Source organism: Rhinoderma darwinii, chromosome 1 (genome assembly GCF_050947455.1).
Source record: "Rhinoderma darwinii isolate aRhiDar2 chromosome 1, aRhiDar2.hap1, whole genome shotgun sequence".
Lineage (NCBI taxonomy): Eukaryota > Metazoa > Chordata > Amphibia > Anura > Rhinodermatidae > Rhinoderma > Rhinoderma darwinii.
The window spans coordinates 210,526,976-210,545,481 of NC_134687.1; the positions used below are offsets into that span (position 1 = coordinate 210,526,976).

At 42.1% G+C, this 18,506-nt stretch overlaps 1 protein-coding gene and 1 long non-coding RNA gene across 3 annotated transcripts in view; one reads left to right on the plus strand and one right to left on the minus strand.

Annotated features, from left to right (window-relative positions):
* Window positions 1-18,506, plus strand: part of RASGEF1B (RasGEF domain family member 1B) — a 456,059-nt gene that overhangs the window by 421,025 nt on the left and 16,528 nt on the right. Inside the window, exons 1-4 of one of the 2 annotated variants that reach the window (XM_075861366.1) lie at window positions 1,477-1,750; window positions 12,681-12,863; window positions 14,251-14,373; window positions 15,745-15,882. In XM_075861366.1, coding sequence (XP_075717481.1) covers window positions 12,687-12,863; window positions 14,251-14,373; window positions 15,745-15,882 — 438 coding nt within the window. In that variant the 5' untranslated portion in view covers window positions 1,477-1,750; window positions 12,681-12,686. Of the gene's footprint in view, window positions 1-1,476; window positions 1,751-12,680; window positions 12,864-14,250; window positions 14,374-15,744; window positions 15,883-18,506 lie in introns of those variants that run through there. The other variant, XM_075861356.1, reaches the window with a different exon arrangement.
* On the minus strand, window positions 12,642-18,229 carry LOC142759316 (uncharacterized). Its single transcript, XR_012883122.1, has 2 exons — window positions 17,991-18,229; window positions 12,642-13,002 (listed from the first exon to the last, which is right to left on the minus strand). It is a non-coding gene; the product is annotated as an uncharacterized LOC142759316 (long non-coding RNA).

The window sequence follows — 18,506 nt, forward strand, 5'->3', positions numbered from 1 at the left end:
ACATAGTTACAATTTCTTGATTAAATTTAGATCTACATATAATGCATATTTTGAATTCTTTAGATGACAATGACAAAGAAGGTTATCAGGACGAATTGTAAGTTAATTGTACGGCTTCCTAGATAATTATCATAGTACAGCTAATGTTATTGGTTTGTAGAAGTATTTCTGACACAGATAATCCTAAAGCTGGCCATAGACACAAGATAGCCGTCGGTCGAGTCCTCCATTTTTCTATGGCAGAAGGGAAGTAAGTGGCCACCCTAACGCTTCTGCCACTTATCACAATAGGTCTGTGCACTTGGAAGATGGCATATGCTCCACCGTAATAACATAATGGTGCTCTGCTCGGGGAAAATGCTAGAAAAGCACCACACCGGCATGAGGCAGGATTCAGATACATGCCGTTTGAAGCTTTTTTACAAGAATTTTAAAAGCGTTTTTAAGGCTATGTTCAGACCTGGCAGAACTTACTTAGATTTGCAGTACAAATTCCACACCACAGATCCACAGCAATTTACAAAACCCCATCCACACGTAGGGAAAAATTTGTATGGAAATGAGAGCAGGCTGCAGACGTTATAATCCGCAGAATGTCCATTCTCTTGCGGAAATACCATGGACCTTAACCGCGGATTTGCAACAATATTCGTATGTAACACACCCGAAGGCTATTACGGCATTTGTTAAACGTATACTTTTATTTAATGGACACCGCGGTATGGAATAGCGTAGTCTACTATGATACTCATTACTTTTTTTTTTTATTCTGGGCAGACGAGGGCCAAAGGTACACTTTTGGCTTCCGTCTGGCAATGGAGTCCTATGGATACGTTTAAGTTGCATGTTTTCCCGACATACACTTTAAACATAGGGCAAAATGCAACGTGAATGGGGCCTAAATTTATGCCCCTTTTAGACACACACCATTTACCTCACAATTTTGGCACAATTTGCAACAGAATTCTGCCGCATTTTGCTTAGTGTTTTCTTATTTTCTAACATTGCTAATATGGTTTAGAAAACAAGCCATGGTTAAACTGCCATGAAACCATACTATGAGGTGGCCTTTAGCATTTATCCTGCAAAACGGGTTTGTATGTATAAACAGCCATTTTCCGTATTAGAATAAAGCTCGAATTTATCAGTCCCCCCTAGAAGAATTCACCAGGAATGCATGAAATACTTTCTAACGGCATTGACCTCTCTATCATTACACTCCAGTGTCCCCATTTCTCTGCATTCATCAGTCTGTCTCCCCAGTGGACCTGAGGCTACAACTGGAACCATGGAGGAGGGGGCTGGCTGCCTGCAGCTGTCTGTGTGGCCGACCAGTGATTCACAATGTACGCTTCACATGTCTGAGAAGGAATGGGCGGGAAGGGACTCTGCATGGAGGCGTTTGTGATGGAAGGTGAGGTGGGAGGAGATGTGTAGAGTACAAGGGAATATAGCAGTGACGTGTGGCGGGGGAGGAGAAGCAGGAGGAGTAAACTTTGAAACCAAGAAACAAGTGCACATTGATCGGACAGGCAGTGTATACATATAGCCCTGTGTGGACAGATATACCGGGCTGTGTATGGATTTATCATTACACCTCTGAAGGAATTCCCGCGTTCTCAGTGAGAGTTTATATACCCGGCGCTCCTTCAGGATTACCAATCAGAGCCCCCTACATGGATGCAGCATTACCTCGGTGATTATAAACGGACCTCGCTATCGGAGCTCGATTAACCAGACTGATTCATAGGTAAATATACACAATTTTTTATATATATATATATATATATATATATATATATATATATATAGCACTCCTAGATCTATAATGTGCACTGAGCTTCCTTATTGCACATTCCTGATTGTAATACATAGCTTTGACATTTTCCTGTGTGTGATCACTGGGATGACCTCAGCTGTAATGGGAATACTGGGTTTTGTGACTCAGTGTTGTGACCGGCATGGTTGTGTCTATAATCTGCATTGCATGTCCCTTGATGAGCTATTAATGGAGATGATGTGGAAATATTACAGGCTTTGTTTATGTAGACCAGCGGGTACACTGTGTACTTATGTTGTGGCATGCTGACCCAAATGCCACCTCTCCGTACTACTAGGACAATATCAAGTGAAGTTTATTTATTGTAGTCTATATTTAGGCCTGAGAACCGGGCAGCGGTCACGTGGAAACTAAAGACTGCTACAACTGCAGCATTAGCGCCTTTACACTATGTACTTTTCTATGGATTCTCTAAGAGGTCTCCGACCAGGCGAATTGATGGTGCCACCTCTATACAAATCCGCTTCCTGTACTGCCTTTAATATGGTAAACTGGAGAGTCCACCTTTCTGCTTCACTCCTATGTTCGGATCTGCATACAGTCCCCACTATGAGCAGGGACAATCTGATAATCCCGACCTCCTGGTCTATTCTCCTACAATCCCCCTTTTGATATCCAGTAGTTAGTATATACACTATTAGCGAATATCTATGTACAGTATTTATTTTCCTAATATACAGATATAGGTTTGGTAACCGCGACCCAATGCTATAAATTGTACTGGCGTTATGGAGTATGGTATCGGAAAAATGTAAACCACAGTGTGTAACCGGATAGAATCTGAAGCTTTAAGGGGTTTTCCAGTATAAACATTGGCGACAAATTGATTTGATATGTGATCGCTGGTGGCTCTACAACCAGGATCCTGTGGGGCTGTGGCACTCCGGACTGTGGCCACTTTTCAGGGTCAGGATGACGCGGTTGTTGTTGGCATATCTAATCAATGAACTGTCCTCGGTTATGGTTTACACTTGCTATGGAGATTGTGTTGATTGTTAGACCGACAGTTATCGGTTATGTTTCCCCCTTCAACATACTTGGCTGAACATTCATATTCCTTCAATAGTGCAGTGGACGATAAGCAGCTTCAAGACCCTTTGGCGCCGCTTATGTCTTGGGGGAAATAAAAGGATTGGACAGGAAAAAATCCATCCTATCTGAGGTTTCACAGGTCAGCAGCCCTCCACTTAGGGTCTTCCAGGCTTCTTTGACATTCGATAATTTCAATACCCCATTGGGGGTAAGCCCTAAATTGTAATGTCTATGTTTAGCTTTTCTAGATCCTTCTTGTAAAAGCTGTGTATGATCGTATCCTTGCGTGTAGGCAATGAGTGAGTCTCTAAACCGAACGTTGTCGTGTGATTGATTTATTGGCTTTTGTTATTGATTTTATGTTATCGGCGTTGTTTCCAGCAGATGAAAATGACTGTTTGATCCGGGTTATGTGGAGCTGTAATCTCCGCTAATGAATGGATTGTGTCAGAGTGCTGGGTGGGGATCGGACTTTGCACAAGAAGGTCAGGGCTTTTGAAGTAAGCTCTGGATACTTTTCAGGCTTAGTAATTGTGTCTTAAAGTAACAGAAGGACTTTCCTCACCCTACGTCTCCATTAGAGCTTGAAACCCCTCAGGATGAGCGCAGATTGGACGCTTCTTTGAGTATTTCACATGAATTAGTATTTGGGGACCTCTTTGAAAACCAGCAGACTAAAGGTCTATTGATGTTTGTGAGGCTGGAAAATGTGTATGATCTATAACTGATCTTCACGATAGACCTTGTTCACACAGGGCTTTCTTAACGTGCGTTTCTTCAGTCAAGTCAAGGAATCCATTCTAAGCGTAGGAAAAGTAAAGGAAAGTCTTTCACTTCGCCCTTTAGGATTGACTTTTGGCACAAAGAAGACTAAAAACACGCAACGACTGCCCTGTGGTGTGAACAAGGATGTAAGAAACAACCTGTTCTGTCAGATGCTAATTTTGTTTTACAGTCCAACCGGATAGGCTGCAAAATATTTTCTGATCGATTGGTTCCAAATGCTACCATTACAATGTTTATACTATATTATACTTCTATCTCGCATGAGTGGCAAGGTAATGGAAAATACTTTCATTGTAGCAGACTATCTTTGCTTTTAGAGCTTATTCCTATAATGAAAAATATTTCTCTCTTGTTGTGGAGATCACTTCCTCTGCTGGTGTACGGTACCAAATGACTACAATGGGACAGTGCCACCTAGTGGTCACTTTGTCATGGTGAAGAGGGGAATGTTCGTTTGGATTTACCCTCCCTCAAGATCTCTTTATTTATAAATGATAATTTAATGGACGGTTTTAAGTAAAAGTGATTTACTAAAAATCAAACCTGCTGCAATATAAAATGTATAAATGTATATATTCATTGGGGGATAGCGCCTAGTTTATTTAGCCTGTAGTTCTGTGTCTTGTAACCATGGCTAGCGGGTTAGACTCTTATTTAATGGTGATCTGTCTGAAGATACACATGCGCCAATCTGAGAGGCTACACAATAAAGATGCTATGGAGTGACTACCAGTTTTACCAACCACTAAATTAGACCCATCCATTTCTGGAAAATTCTAGGGTATGGAACAATTGTATCCTACCGGAAGCTGACATGTCTAAAATAACTTCTCTGTGGACCGTACAGTTCTTAGTGTCTTTATTATAGAGAATATATTTGGTGTTTGCCGCCATTGTCCAAAGTCCTCTCCTTTCCAGAACAATCTGGTGTGACCACTACTCCCGTTTCTCTTGAAAAGGATTAATTTAGTGCAGGATAAACAGCCGCTATTCTTGGATACATCATGAAACTAATCCAATGCAAACATAATCCGGCGTAAATCCTCTAGTATTGTACATCCCATAAACTGCGAATGGGCTGGTGTTGGATGAGTCTGTACATAGTGCGCGCGCACCCTGTGCTGGTTGACTTGTATGGTGCGTACTTTTTCAGGTACACCCAAAGATGTTTTCTAAACTGTAACAGAAGATAAAAATATTTAGGATCTGTTTTTCTCCCTCCATGTAGAAATCATTCTATCTCCTGTGGTAAATGGCCCCAGGACAATCGTGTCATGGCTTGGTCAACTTTATAAGGAAATAATCACTCGAAAGCTGGAATTAGAAAAGTCGGCCAAACCCGTCAACTTCAGCAAGATCGGCCTAATGTCTTCCCCACCTGTAGACCGAGGAAAGAAAGACCAACATGGCAGACCGATCCTTTGTTCCAGTAGGAAATGAGTCTTCTCTCCAGTTTGAATAAACACGCACACTCTGCTGAGTTGGGGGTAATACCTTTTCCCTGAACGAGCATTCAGCCGCAAGCTATCTCAAATGTTTGAGCCTCATGTGCACAGACTGCAATACTAATCCTTTATTGCTTCTAGGGGCAACACCTCAGTAGTTGGGAATGCGATAAAACATTATTTGCCCATAGTAGATTATAGGTGCCTTATTGAGAATCCGTGAGATATGGATCCTAAATCTGGCCGTGTGCATAGATATCCTTGGATGCACTAAGATGTCTGCATCATGAGTCCTCAGTAAGGTTTCAGCACCGTAGGAGATCACTCCTAACTCACGCGAATACACACTTTTACGTTTTTGCCTGCAGTTGGCATTCAAGACAAGATGGGAAATTTTAAGGTAAAGTATTGCAGAGGATTCTGAATTATTTTTTTTAGTGTTGATATCCTATTCCTTACCTCTGGGGATTCGGCCCATAATGTGTGTTCAGGTTATTATATCTTGATAGGTACTTTTTACGGTTGTTTTTGGAGTTGTTTTTCTATAGAGTCTATGAAAAACGGCTCCAAAAACTGCTGAAGTAACCGGCACTACTTTTTCACAGCCGTTTTTTTTTACGCAGCCGTTTTGAAAAACGGGCGTGAAAAAAAACGGCCCGTCGGAACAGAACGTAGTTTTTTCCCATTGAAATCAATAGGCAGATGTTTGGAGGCGTTCTGCTTCTGACTTTTCAGCCGTTTTTCAGGACGTTTACTGCCCGAAATAAAAAAACGGCTGAAAACACTCAGTGTGAACAAACCCTAAAAATGAACTGAGAATTCAGTGGGTTTCAGATATTGTTTTTTTTTGTAAAGTTCACTAGTAAAATGCCAAGTAGAATCAACTACGGTTACATTGGACAACACTGCGGCTCCATGTTCTCTCTTACCCATGAGCCTTACCCATATTTTATCATATGTCACATGTTCAAAGACGATGCTCGTGTAAGGCTACATTAACACGGAAATTCCACCTCCCATTCATTTCAATGGGAAGCAGACGCTTCTTTTTCCCACTACTGATTTTTTTTTTTTCCGCTAGCGGACAAAAGAAGGGTCCTGCCCGATCTTCAAGCGGATTCCGCCCAAACCTTCCTTTGGAGCAAATCTTTTTGCTGACGGCAGGAATAATTCTGCTGCGGATTTTGCGGCGGTACCCGCCAAGCAAAATCCGCCGTGCGAGCATAGCCTAAATTATCTATGTGCTGTTTGCTTCAGAAGATTGCATAACAAATAGGATACAGTCTGTTGCAATTCCCAGAGCATGTTGAAGTGCGGGCCCAGCAGAAACTTGTGTTTTGTGTAACAGGGGACCCCTGTATGTGCTCTGATGGCGCATATGATCAGAAGCTGTTCAACTCTGCTACTAACAGCTGACAAACCGTTTTGTAGTGCAAAATAGGGACATCAATGTTTTATGACCCATCTGTCAGCTTGTGGCTAGCTAATAAAGAAGTGTCTGTGCGAGACAACTGGCCGCCTCTCGCACGTACTGAGCCCTGTCCAGTCTGTTTGCTGTTATTATATCTGCATGGAAAATCTGCCCTGGTTCAAAAGCTTAGATTTGTAGATAGAAGAATTTGTAAGCCTTTGTCTGTTATCCTGTCAATCTTTTATGGGCAAATCAACAGTATGAAGAGACCAACCATGAGTCATGACCATCCTTGTGAATTGGGATATGCTCCAGCTAAACCTCTTCGTGTTTCTGATCGGGGCAAGCTCTACATGGCTTTGTCTACGTCCAGACATCACATTGGCGTTTTGATGGAATCTCTATAGCGAGTTTAACTATCAATGGCTATACAGACATTTTGGCTATTAAGCAAAAACAGACCCTCTGAGACCTGTCATAAGACGCTGGGTCTTTTTACACGTCGTGGTTAGATTGGGATTTTTGCCATGATTTTTGTGATCTCACAGCAAAAAAACACCATATGAATGCCCACTATGCAGAGGTGAATAGGACCGGTTGGATTTTTCCAGTAACTGGGAGTAATGTGCCCTTTTATCTGAATTGATTGCTAGTCAAGTTCTGTAAAATGGATGATTTTTTTTCCGTGTATGGCTTGTTTCACAACAAAAAGTTCCTTGCAGATGATCGATCGATTAGAGTATTAGAGGTAGTCTGACAGCGCATTAAACAATTAGGAAAATTTGAGTAATGAGTCATTGGCCGGAAAAATAAAAGCTCTAACCTGATCTACAACTGTTGTCCACCTGTTTTATTTTTAGTAGCTTATTTCCTCCAATTCCAGATTGAGACCTTCTAAGGACATGGACTCTTTCATTGAAAACAATATTGTCTGTTTTTGCGTCAGAGTACTTGTTTTCGTGGATGGATGATTATGTAGGTATTGTGATGGTGTCAGACGTCAGTATTTCACAAGTCCGCATTAAGGTGTCAAATTTGACATGTCTGCTTTTTGCAGTTATTTTTCTAGGTTGAGCGGAGTTTGTCAGAAACCACAAGTATGCACATGCCATGCTACCAGGTGTCGCTGTTTATTGACTAACACATAGGCCGATCCTTTAACTTTCGTCATTTCTACTAGAGATATTTACAATGAATACATGCCCTCTGACTGTTTCCCTGCTGGAAATGTTAGCGCTTTTATGATTATTTTTTTTTTACCTGCTTATTGCAGGATTACAGTATTCTGATAATGTAAGGCCTCGGCCAACAGAGTGGACGTTTTGTAAAACTTCTGAACCGTTATCAACTAATTTTAGTTGTGGTCAGCCATGAATTACTGCTACATTTTTATGCCAGGATCACACACACACACACACGCACGTACGTAGTTCTTGGTTCAGTTTTATTTTTTAGCCAAACACATAAGTACACACACAAAAAAAAAAAAAGATTCATCAGTCTTTTCATTTCCCCCCCCCCCCTTCCCTTTTGCATTCACATCTGGATTTGGCTAAAAACAGTGACCCCCAAAACTGCGTGTGTGATCCTGGCCATCAGCACATCTCTGACACCGTTTGGTTGGTAAGATGTCTATCTTTTTTGTATGGCTCTTTCCCCTATAGTATGTATAGGTCATCAGAAGTACTCTATAGTTCACCTTACATGAAGTGGTTTCCATCCTGGTGATCACATGGGGCCAAAAAATTGGACAATGGATGTCCAAGCAGTCGCCAACCAGTTTGGTTCTGTGTGGTGTTTTCGCCGTTTGGATGTGGTGTTCCCAGCATTGGCAGAACATCACGTCATGTTTCACATCCTAAACTTTTTCACGGACTACAGATTCACAATGGGTTTTTGGACCCATGGTCAAGGAGATGTCTACCCATCCTCCGCTCCAGAAACACACCTGATTGAACTGCCAGATTGTTGGCTTTGGCCATATTTAATAGATCTAGTATTGGATAATGAAGTCAATCCCTGCATAAAGTGAAGGCAGTCGTTTTGTGAATGATCTTTGTCAATGCCTCTTTGGACTTCTTGAGAATGGTATATGTTTAATAGAGTTGCTTCTTGGATTTATTTGTCAATCTAGTCCTAGAATGATGTCCTTCAGCAATAGCAATATATAGCTTCACAGTAGCTATCTCCGCACACCCTGCCACTTTTATTTATTGAAGCTTCTTTATTTCATTGCATTTTGTCAAACCACATTTTGTTAGTGTTTTCCACCCTGGCCCCGTTGTGTTGATGAGAATGGCTTCCGAGTGCTGTCACAATGATTCTTGTCCTGTCTGTCTGTAGTCTGCTAGTGGAGGTGAGCAAACCACTTCAGCAGAACAAAATCTTAACATTTCTTTCTACCCCCCATTGTACCATGTTTGCTGCAGATAGTTTTGTAATATTTTTCTTCCCACGTGAACCTGCTGGTACCTGTACAGGTGTGTTCACCTTTGATGTGAAATAGACCAGCCAGATTTTAGATAATGGGGCGGATTTATTATTCAAAATGCACCAGAATTCTGTTCTACATGCTGTGCACCTCATTTAGTAACGGTCTTAGGCACTCTTTGCACCACGCTCGACAAGGGGGCTTGGCTCAAAAGGGAAAGGGGCGTGATGTAGTGGAAAGAGAGCGAGACTTATCGTGCGCCTCCGTGTGGCAAAATTTTTGGTGCAATAAACTGGTGTGAACATCGACCACTAAGAAGTGATAAAAGGAAGAGAAAAGTGTCTAGCATTTCTAGCAAGATGCGCCAAATTTATCGTACTGTGATAACCACTTTGATAAATTTGACGCATCTTCTGACTTCCTGGTCTACGTTTACACTGTCTAAATATTAGACCGTTTTAGTAAGGGGCTGTTTACATGGCCGTTGCCCTTCCGTTGAGGGGGTTTCGTCTGAGGTTTCCGTCGGGTTAACCCCTCAACGGAAACCGTTTTGACAGGGTTCCGTTCTTGACAAAATGATGAATTCCTGTCACAACGGTGACAGACGGAAACAATTAGCTAGGTTTCCATCACCATTGATCTAAATAGTGAGGGATACGGAAGCTGAGGTTTGCCTTTCCTCTGAGGGGTTAACCCGACGGAAACCTGCGACGGTGATGTGAACACAGCCTAAATCTACTCCAATAGGTTTAGTTTCCAATTTCCTTAACCGATCGAGCGTGTTGGGAGTCTTTCAGAGCCAACGATACTGAACGGTTCAGATGGCCATAGACAAAAGTTTTGGCCGACAATCACTTTATTTCAGCTGACAAAAGGGACAATGCCCAAAACACGCATGTTAATTCTATGGAGGCCGTGGAGATGAACGACTTTCTGGAACCTCGGGCACTGCCTGTCTCTGTCGGAGATGGGGAAAACAAACCTGACCTTTATGACTTATTACCCCTCCAATAGGTAGGGTTTAGTAGCCCGTCTAGACCATATATTGCCAGCAGGACACATAGTAGAATTTGATAAACTGTATTGATAGCATTATTTATATAAAGATATGGCTGTTGGATATTGTTGCATTTAGACAAGATTTTTTAGTGTTCACAAAAGTAATTTCTTCATTACTGGTAACTGTGGAGATGACCATCCTTTCTAGAATAGCAGACAAATCTGCATTTCCATTCATTTCCTTGTTTGTCGGTGCTACCCATATCTTTTTCTTGTATTTATATATTTCACAATAGGCAGGAAATTAACTGCAGATAACCACTAATGGCTGATATGTTAGGAAAGTTATGTCAATAAATGTCTCATGTGTTCTGTGCTCCTCTCAAGGGCGTGTGTGTTAATAGCTAATGGAGCTGCTGTACGAAGCCATTGTCCTCAATTTTGGCTTGTTTAGACGCAATGGATTTTTATCCTGGCCTTCGACCACCAGATCAGACTTTCCAATGGAGGACTTTATTAGGATGTTGGTGCCTCCAGTGGGTGTTATAATGGAAGCCATAATCGTTTTCATCCAGCTTTTTATTTTCTAGATATAAAAATTCGCTTCTAGTTTGGGAGAAATAGTCTTTAATGGGCCCCGTTCATCTGTACTTGCTAATATTGTAATAGAACAAGACGCTGAATTCTGGATTAAATAGACTAGTCAGCTGACTACTGTACTTTGGATAAGTGGTTTGACAGCATCCGCTTATAGTAACCTGGAGCATGCAGATTGGTTTGACTTGATCATTACATCCAAATCTGGAGAACTATCCTGTCTTCCTATAATAGAGCTGAGTGCCAACAAACAGTTCCTAATTCTATTAACACGTACTAAGCAGTTTAGCTTGTGTTGCATAAGCTTTGTATAAATTCCCCTTGCAGACAAGTGCAGTATTCCTATATACTCCATGAGATGCCGCGTATTACTGACCTCTCTACGTTGCTTTCAAAGTGCTCTGAGCAGAGATGACATTTGTATCCCAAACATCTATGTCTGTGCATGAAACCTAATATTTACTGACATCCCCTGAGCTCTGATAGCTTCATAGTCACGCAACTGCAGCTGAATAGATGCCTTATAACAGAGCTGACCTTTCCTGCCGTTATCACCATGATCTATACAGGGCACACTTTGTCACCCCCAAAAAAATGAATAAAATATATCTAATATTTTATAAAAAAAAATGTTTTTCATGATGGTGTTTTTTTTTTTTTCCCCATGCTCTTTATTACACGGCTCAGACTTTCAAGCTGTTTTTAAGAGTTTATGGAGTAGTTGGGGGTAATAGTGTAATGTTTAAACCTGGCTTAACAGGAACCCTGGTGATCTCACAAAGGAAACAAACCGAATGAGAGCACATATTTGTCCCTTTTCTACTTTGCACTTCTAAGGGTATGTTCACACGAGGGCGTCCGTAACGGCTGGAATTACGGGGATGTTTCAGCCTGAAAACATCCCCGTAATTTCAGCCGTAGCGGCATGTGCAGGCGCTTGAACGCCGCGTCCATTACGGGCGTAATTGGACAAATATTGGAGTCATTGGAGTCAATGAAGAACGGCTCCAATTACGGCCAAAGAAGTGACAGGTCACTTCTTTGACGCGGGCGTCTATTTACGCGCCGTCTTTTGACAGCGGTGCGTAAATTACGCCTCGTGTGAACAGACAAACGTCTGCCCATTGCTTTCAATGGGCAGATGTTTGTCAGCACTATTGAGGCGCTATTTTCGGGCGTAATTCGGGGCAAAACCGCCCGATTTACGTCCGTAAATAGGCCGTGTGAACATACCCTTACTACCACTCAGACTGCCTTGCCCCCATTCCCCAGCTGTCTAATCTTAAGAAATGGCCCATTCTTCCTATTTTTTCTAGCTACATACTTGGCTCTGACACTGTCTGGCTATAAATTAAAAAAAAAGCACTTGGACACATTATATCGTGGTACGTCTGTGCTCTGCTAACCTGTGACACGTGTGCTGTTATTTTCAAACCCCTTTGCACAGCTGAGCAGACGTAGAACACAACTTCGTTTCTAGAAATGGCCATGAGCCATTCTCTGATTTGAATGCAAATATTAGTTTGTAGGAGAAGAATGGAGGCTGAGGTCCCAGCAGCTCTACAGTTGTGAATTCTGGACTTTGGGCCTTTCTCATTGTTTACTCGCTGAGCCTTCTCATTCTTGAGTAGATCTGAATTCGTCTTTTGTTTGGCTTTGCTGCCAGAAGCTAAAAGTGTGTCCCCAGGAATCCGGCTAATAACTTATTAGTCTTCCCCCACCAAGCACTTATTGTAACATTCTTTGTGGAGAGATATGCTGTACAGATGGAAGGAAATACTTAACGGCAGGCTGTCACTTCACTCCAGGTTCCTATGATCAGATGTCTGCTTTCTGGTATTGTCCACCATACAAACTGAGCTTCTTTTAGAAACCCACATCATAAAAGTGGGTGGGGGGCTGCATCTGTTCCATTAGAAATGAAAACAAAAAGGTGCTCGGGGGTTAGATGCTATTACATATCAGTGTGTATTTTCATTTTTTTATGTTATTTTAAGCTTGTTTTTCCTTTTTTATATATTCAGAAATTCTAAATAAAATGTATGTGAATGCTTGAGGTCCAGCGAAGATATATTAAAGCAAAAATAATTGGACATGTAGTTCCTATAGGTTTATTTCTTTTTATTCTTTGTTTTTCAGGAGAGAATGCCACAAACTCCAAGTATAGTAGCCATGTTTGACAGCGGTACTTTCAACCGGAACTTGTATCAGTCCAAAGAAGAGAGTTGTTCTGAGCTGTACTATCAAGATAACAGCTTGCTGTCTGGATCTCTTGAAGCACTCATCCAGCACTTGGTGCCCAGTGTCGATTACTATCCGGATGTAAGTTGAAGCAAGCTGAATATAAATCTGTTGTCAAGCATGCAATTTCACACCGTCGATGCTGACGTCGGAAACTTTTTCAGCACAGGAAACTTCCAGATAGCTTATCTTTGCGTCAGAAGGATCTCCAGGCCATATGCTGAATGTACACACAAAATGTTGTGTCAACAGAGATGCAGTTGGGCTGGAAAACAGGGGCAGTTATTGGCTCTGTGTATGTGGCTTTTTCATTCATTAAAGCACAAAAATAAATACGATAATTTCCATTGGGAAAGAACTCTAAATGTGTGGGCAACAAGGCATCCTTCTTGATTCTATGTAGCCAGACTGATCACTAATATAATCCTGGTCAAATGTTGTCTATTTTACCTAGCCGATCTGTCCAATACAAGTTGTTAGAAGTCGTAATGTTCCCTTGTACTATGATTTAGGTTTGAGTAGACATTTGTGTACACATTTTGGTTATTTCATTAATAATATTATCTGGGTAGAGTTTGTAGTAACAATTTAGGCTACGTTCATACAAGCGTGTCTGATTTGCGTGCGCCAAGAAACGGACCGTATTTCATGTCCGTGTGGCATCCGTTTTTCACGTCCGTTGTTCTCCTCTGCAAGCACTTCTTTTTTTATTTTTTTTTATTTCTCTGCATTTCTTTAGCACCTGATGCGTGAAACATGGGCAGCACACGGATGTCGTACGCGTGCTGTTGGTATTTTTCACGCACCCATAGGCTTCAATGGGCAACAACGTCCGCAAAAACAGACCAATATAGGGCATGCAGTGAGTTTTACGCAACGGACACTCGCTACGTGAAAAATCACGCAGCCCTATCAACTTGCATGGGTCCCTGTGCTGTCCGTTAATTCTACGGGCAGCACACAGACGAGGGACACGCTCGTCTGAGCCCTTTGTCCTCGTTCACACCTGCGTCCGGGTTCCGTTCTGGTGTTCCGTCGGAGCTTCCCGTCAGAACGGAACCCTGACAGAAATAAACGTAAACCATAGGTTTCCGTTTGCATCACCGTTGATTTCAATGGTGACGGATCCAGTGCCAATGGTTTCCGTATGTCTCGGTTGCGTAAGGGTTCCGTCATTTTGATAGAATGAATAGCGTTGTCGATCAAAACGACGGAACCCTTACACAACTGAGACATGCGGAAACCATTGGCACTGGATCCGTCACCATTGAAATCCTATGGTTTCCGTTTGTTTCAGTCCCGGTCCCATTCTGACGTGAAGTTCCGATGCGACGTCGGAATGGAACCCTGACGCAGATGTGAACGAAGCCTTACATGAGGATTCTTGCTGTAAAAACCTTTTGTGTATGTTTGTTTATTTGATAAGATTCATACATTTATTTAACCTTCTATTGTTTTTCCCTTTCAGAGAACATACATCTTCACCTTCCTCCTCAGTTCTCGCCTTTTCATTCATCCGTTTGAATTAATGACTAAAGTCTGTCATGTTTGTGTAGAGCAGCAAAGGCTAAATGAACCAGGAACTGATAAGGTAAGAGATGACGCCTAGGTCTCAGGATGGTTAAACAATAGCTATTTCTGTATGGCAACCATGTAGATTGGTAAAGATTGATTGGGTTAATCAGGGAAACAATGCTATTTCACTTTCTATACAACTTTAGGGCTCATTCAGACGAGCGTGTTCCTCGTCCGTGGGCCGTGCGTTGAAATAACTCGCAGCACGCGGACCCATTCATTTCAATTGGGCTATTCAGACACGCGTGAGTTATCACACAGTGAGTGTCAGTTGTGTGAAACGCACTTCATGTCCTAAATTTGCACACCTAATTGCCCATTGAAATCTATGGGTGCTTGAAAACCACGGACAGCACACGGACGACATCCATGTTCTGCCCGTGTTACACGCATCAGTTACAGAGAAATAAGGAAAAAGAAAACTGCTTGCACGGACGTGAAAAACGCATGCCACACGCAAAGCACATTGATGCCAATACGCAACGCACACTGATGGTGCACGGACGTGAAATGCAGAAGAAACGCAGCGTTTTGTATGCGCGCAAATCGAACACGCTCGTCTGAATGTAGCCTTATGCTGTAGTCAAATTTCCATAGTTTTAGGGCCCTTTTACACTGGTCAGCAGCACATCTCTCTAAACAGGGAGACACACTGCCGACATGATAGAAATGTATTGGGACGAGCGATTGGAGTAATGAGCGCTTGTCCCCATAAGTATCACCTTGTAAATGGAGCCACCGAGCGCCAATCAACGCCCTGTCTCGTTGATCGGTGTTCATTTATACAGCCCATGTCGGGAGGTGTAAGACCTCCTTTAGGCTATGTTCACACGGAGTATTTTGGGGGAGGAATATCTGCCTCAAAATTCCGTTTGGAACTTTGAGGCAGATATTCCTCTCCCTGCACGCCGATTTTCGCGGCAATTATCGCACCGTTTTTCGCCCGCGACCATTGAGCGCCGCGGGCATAAAACAGCGAGAAATACGCTTTCTCCTGCCTCCCATTGAAGTCAATGGGAGGTCGGAGGCGGAAGCGTCCGAAGATAGGGCATGTCGCTGCTTTTTCCCGCGAGGCAGTTTTACTGCTCGCGGGAAAAAGACGCTGACGCCTCCCATTGAAATCAATGGGAGGCGTTCTCGGGCCGTTTCTGCTGAGTTTTGCGACGCGGTTTCCGCGTCAAAAAACTCGGCAAAATACCCTGTGTGAACATAGCCTTAAGCTGCCGACTACTATTTAATGTGTATAGGGGCAGCCCAACTGTTCCTCAAAGGGGACTCTAAACACTGAGTCTGTCAGTGACTTGTCTCCTTCTCCTATATTGAATAAACCTGTTTATGAGGAAATAGTTGTTCCCGTGCAATCATTTTATTATATGGAAATCCACAGAATCACGTGAAGAAGATTGCTCCCAAAATCCTTCAGTTGCTGACCGAGTGGACAGAAACCTTCCCTTATGATTTCAGAGATGAGAGGATGATGAGAAATCTAAAAGATACAGCACACTGCATCACACATGGAGATGAGGTATGCAATTTGTTTAGAGTAGGTTTTTATCATCATGTATGAAACATTCTTTTGTGCATGGAAGACCACGTTTTTGAGAACTCTGATTCTAAACTCCGCTTTTACTGCTAAGCTGCCATGTAAACAAGCATTAGTTAGCAAGATCTTTCAGGCCAGTCAGTAAGCATGTGTCACTGCACAGGGTTGAATGCAATAAATAATGCATAGCTCTCAACAGATTAATACAGTACATTGAGTTCACTGAGACCTCCGTAACCTTGTGTCACACTGAACGGCTTCATCACATGGGAATGACCTCACGTGAGCTCCTTGCCTGTTAGGAAAATTGTACTATACATTTCCTGATTTGTAACTTTGAGAAAAAAAATCCCCAAATAAACCAACCTGTTTTTAGATACCTGCAGTAATGTGATTTTCTCTATCATCCATTCCATGAAACCCAGGTGACTTATTGTAGGCAATAAAAACAGGCTCACACTGTATTTGTGTACTGTATGTATTGATGGATATGGATCCTATTGTGATGAGAACACTAAGTATTTAAACAATTTTTAGCTATTAATTTTGGAGAGGATCTGTAGATGTAAACATGATTTAGGTAGTATGTTAGTTGGCGTGATTATAAATAAAGTACTTCAGATCATTCACAGGCTATTCCTAAAACAAAAGGTATTCACACAGCTAGCTACCAACATACATAAAAAAACAAAAACATTGGTATTCAGGAGCCCAATGTCAGGTTGGGCGGAAGATCACAAGTGGAGGTAAATTTCAACAAATCCTCTGCTGCTGAAAGGGCGACGTCCTCAGCGAAAGTTATTTTGCCCTGTCATTGTAGTCTTATAGAGACTCCAGTTTATTAAATTCCTATCTCCTAACTAATCTAATAGGCACTTTGCTGCTGTTAACTACAGTGGGATCTGTTTTCAAAAAACTTTTATTATTTTGAAAGTTATGTTCATTTTTATACATATGCTACTTTGGCTCTAATAGCCAAATAGGAGGTTACATTTTATTTTCACCCTGGGCGGTGTAAAGAAAACTGTATGATGCTGTCCAATCCGCATCATACAGTTCTCCTCTTAACAGACCAGCGTGATCTCTGCTTCAATCGCGAGATCACGCGGTTTTGTCACATCCGGCCGCAGGTCCTTCACCACAGCGATTCAGTGTTGCTCCAAGTAGGTGGTCCCTTCATCGCCTCCAGCCGTAATGGACGACTCTCATCCACAGCAGTGCATCAAAGCGCCTATTAGATTAGTTAGGAGATAGGGAATTAATAAACTGGTGACAGATCCTCTTTAAGGCCCTGTTACACGGGCCAATGATCGGGCAAACGAGCATTAATCGTCTGATCTGTTTTTTTTATGCAGCATTAAAAACTATCGTTGTCGGCATCAGACATCTCCCACGTAAACCGGGAGATGCGCTGCCGACATGATGAAAATGTATGGGGACGAGCGATCTAAGTAACAATCGCTTGTCCCTATACATAATCAATCATTACTCTGTATGAAAGGAGCAAACTAGCGCCGATCAGCTGTCGCGTTGTTCGGCGCTCGCTTACGTGGCCCCTGTTGGCCACCTTCCCCACTGATTACCACTCCGGACTTGTCAAAAGTTTGTTTTAAATAAAGGTACACTTTAAAAGTATGCAGCCACTTATTCCAATTGTCCTATAGCTGTTTCATATATATTTGACCATCAATACAAGATATGAAACGTGTGTGTGTGTGGTGGTTTTATTTTTTTTTGTTTTTTTTATTGCTTTGGGAGGAACCAGCACAGGATAAATCTGTCAGATTAAGGTGATGAGTAACTACTTAAGGGACCCAAACAGACCTTTAACTCGACTACTGCAAAGCACAGGAAGGGCGCCTGTTAGAAGGTTTTCTGTTCGGTTTTGCCATACAACAGAACCTTGTTCCTCTGGAAGTATATGTTATATAGATGGATCATCTATCAGTTGTGCTTATTTTCAGGCAGCCACTTCCTTGTGTGTCACTGGCGGGTAAGAAGCAGCTGGGAGAGAACAATATACTAAGGACTTATTGCTCTCTTCCAAAACTTTGTTATTTCTACGACAGAGAATGGCAAAATCCACTGACCTGAATCTGATGTGTATGGGTGGTTTACTAATCCCCTTGGAAAAACCACTTCCATTCCCTTTGCTATAAAGGGAATACAGTTTGACCATTACAGCACGGTGTGGGGCAGCAGGTCCTTGTGGGAAATTCTTCTTCTTAAACCCTTTTTCAGTACCAATTTAACAGGCAAGCCGAGCAGTAGCAAAGCACACGGACAGCACGCTGTGGACCTATGGACTGAAGTTCCTAAGCTGGGACAAACCATGCCAAGACTGTAACAAAATAACTTCTGCATGATTCATTGGCGGGCATCAGTGGCGAGCTTGTTTATTTAAATAAGTAACTCAAAAATCGAAAGCTTCCAAAGTGTCACATCTACTACTAGAGAGCTTTAAAGGGAAAGTGTCACCACTGTCATTCCTGTTATTGTCTTTCTATCAGTGTTTTTTTTGTTTTTGTTTTTTCTTCAAAAAAGCTATATCCATCACAGCCTTAAAGGGAAGAAGCACTTCTCATTGTTGCTCCCTCTTTATTCTA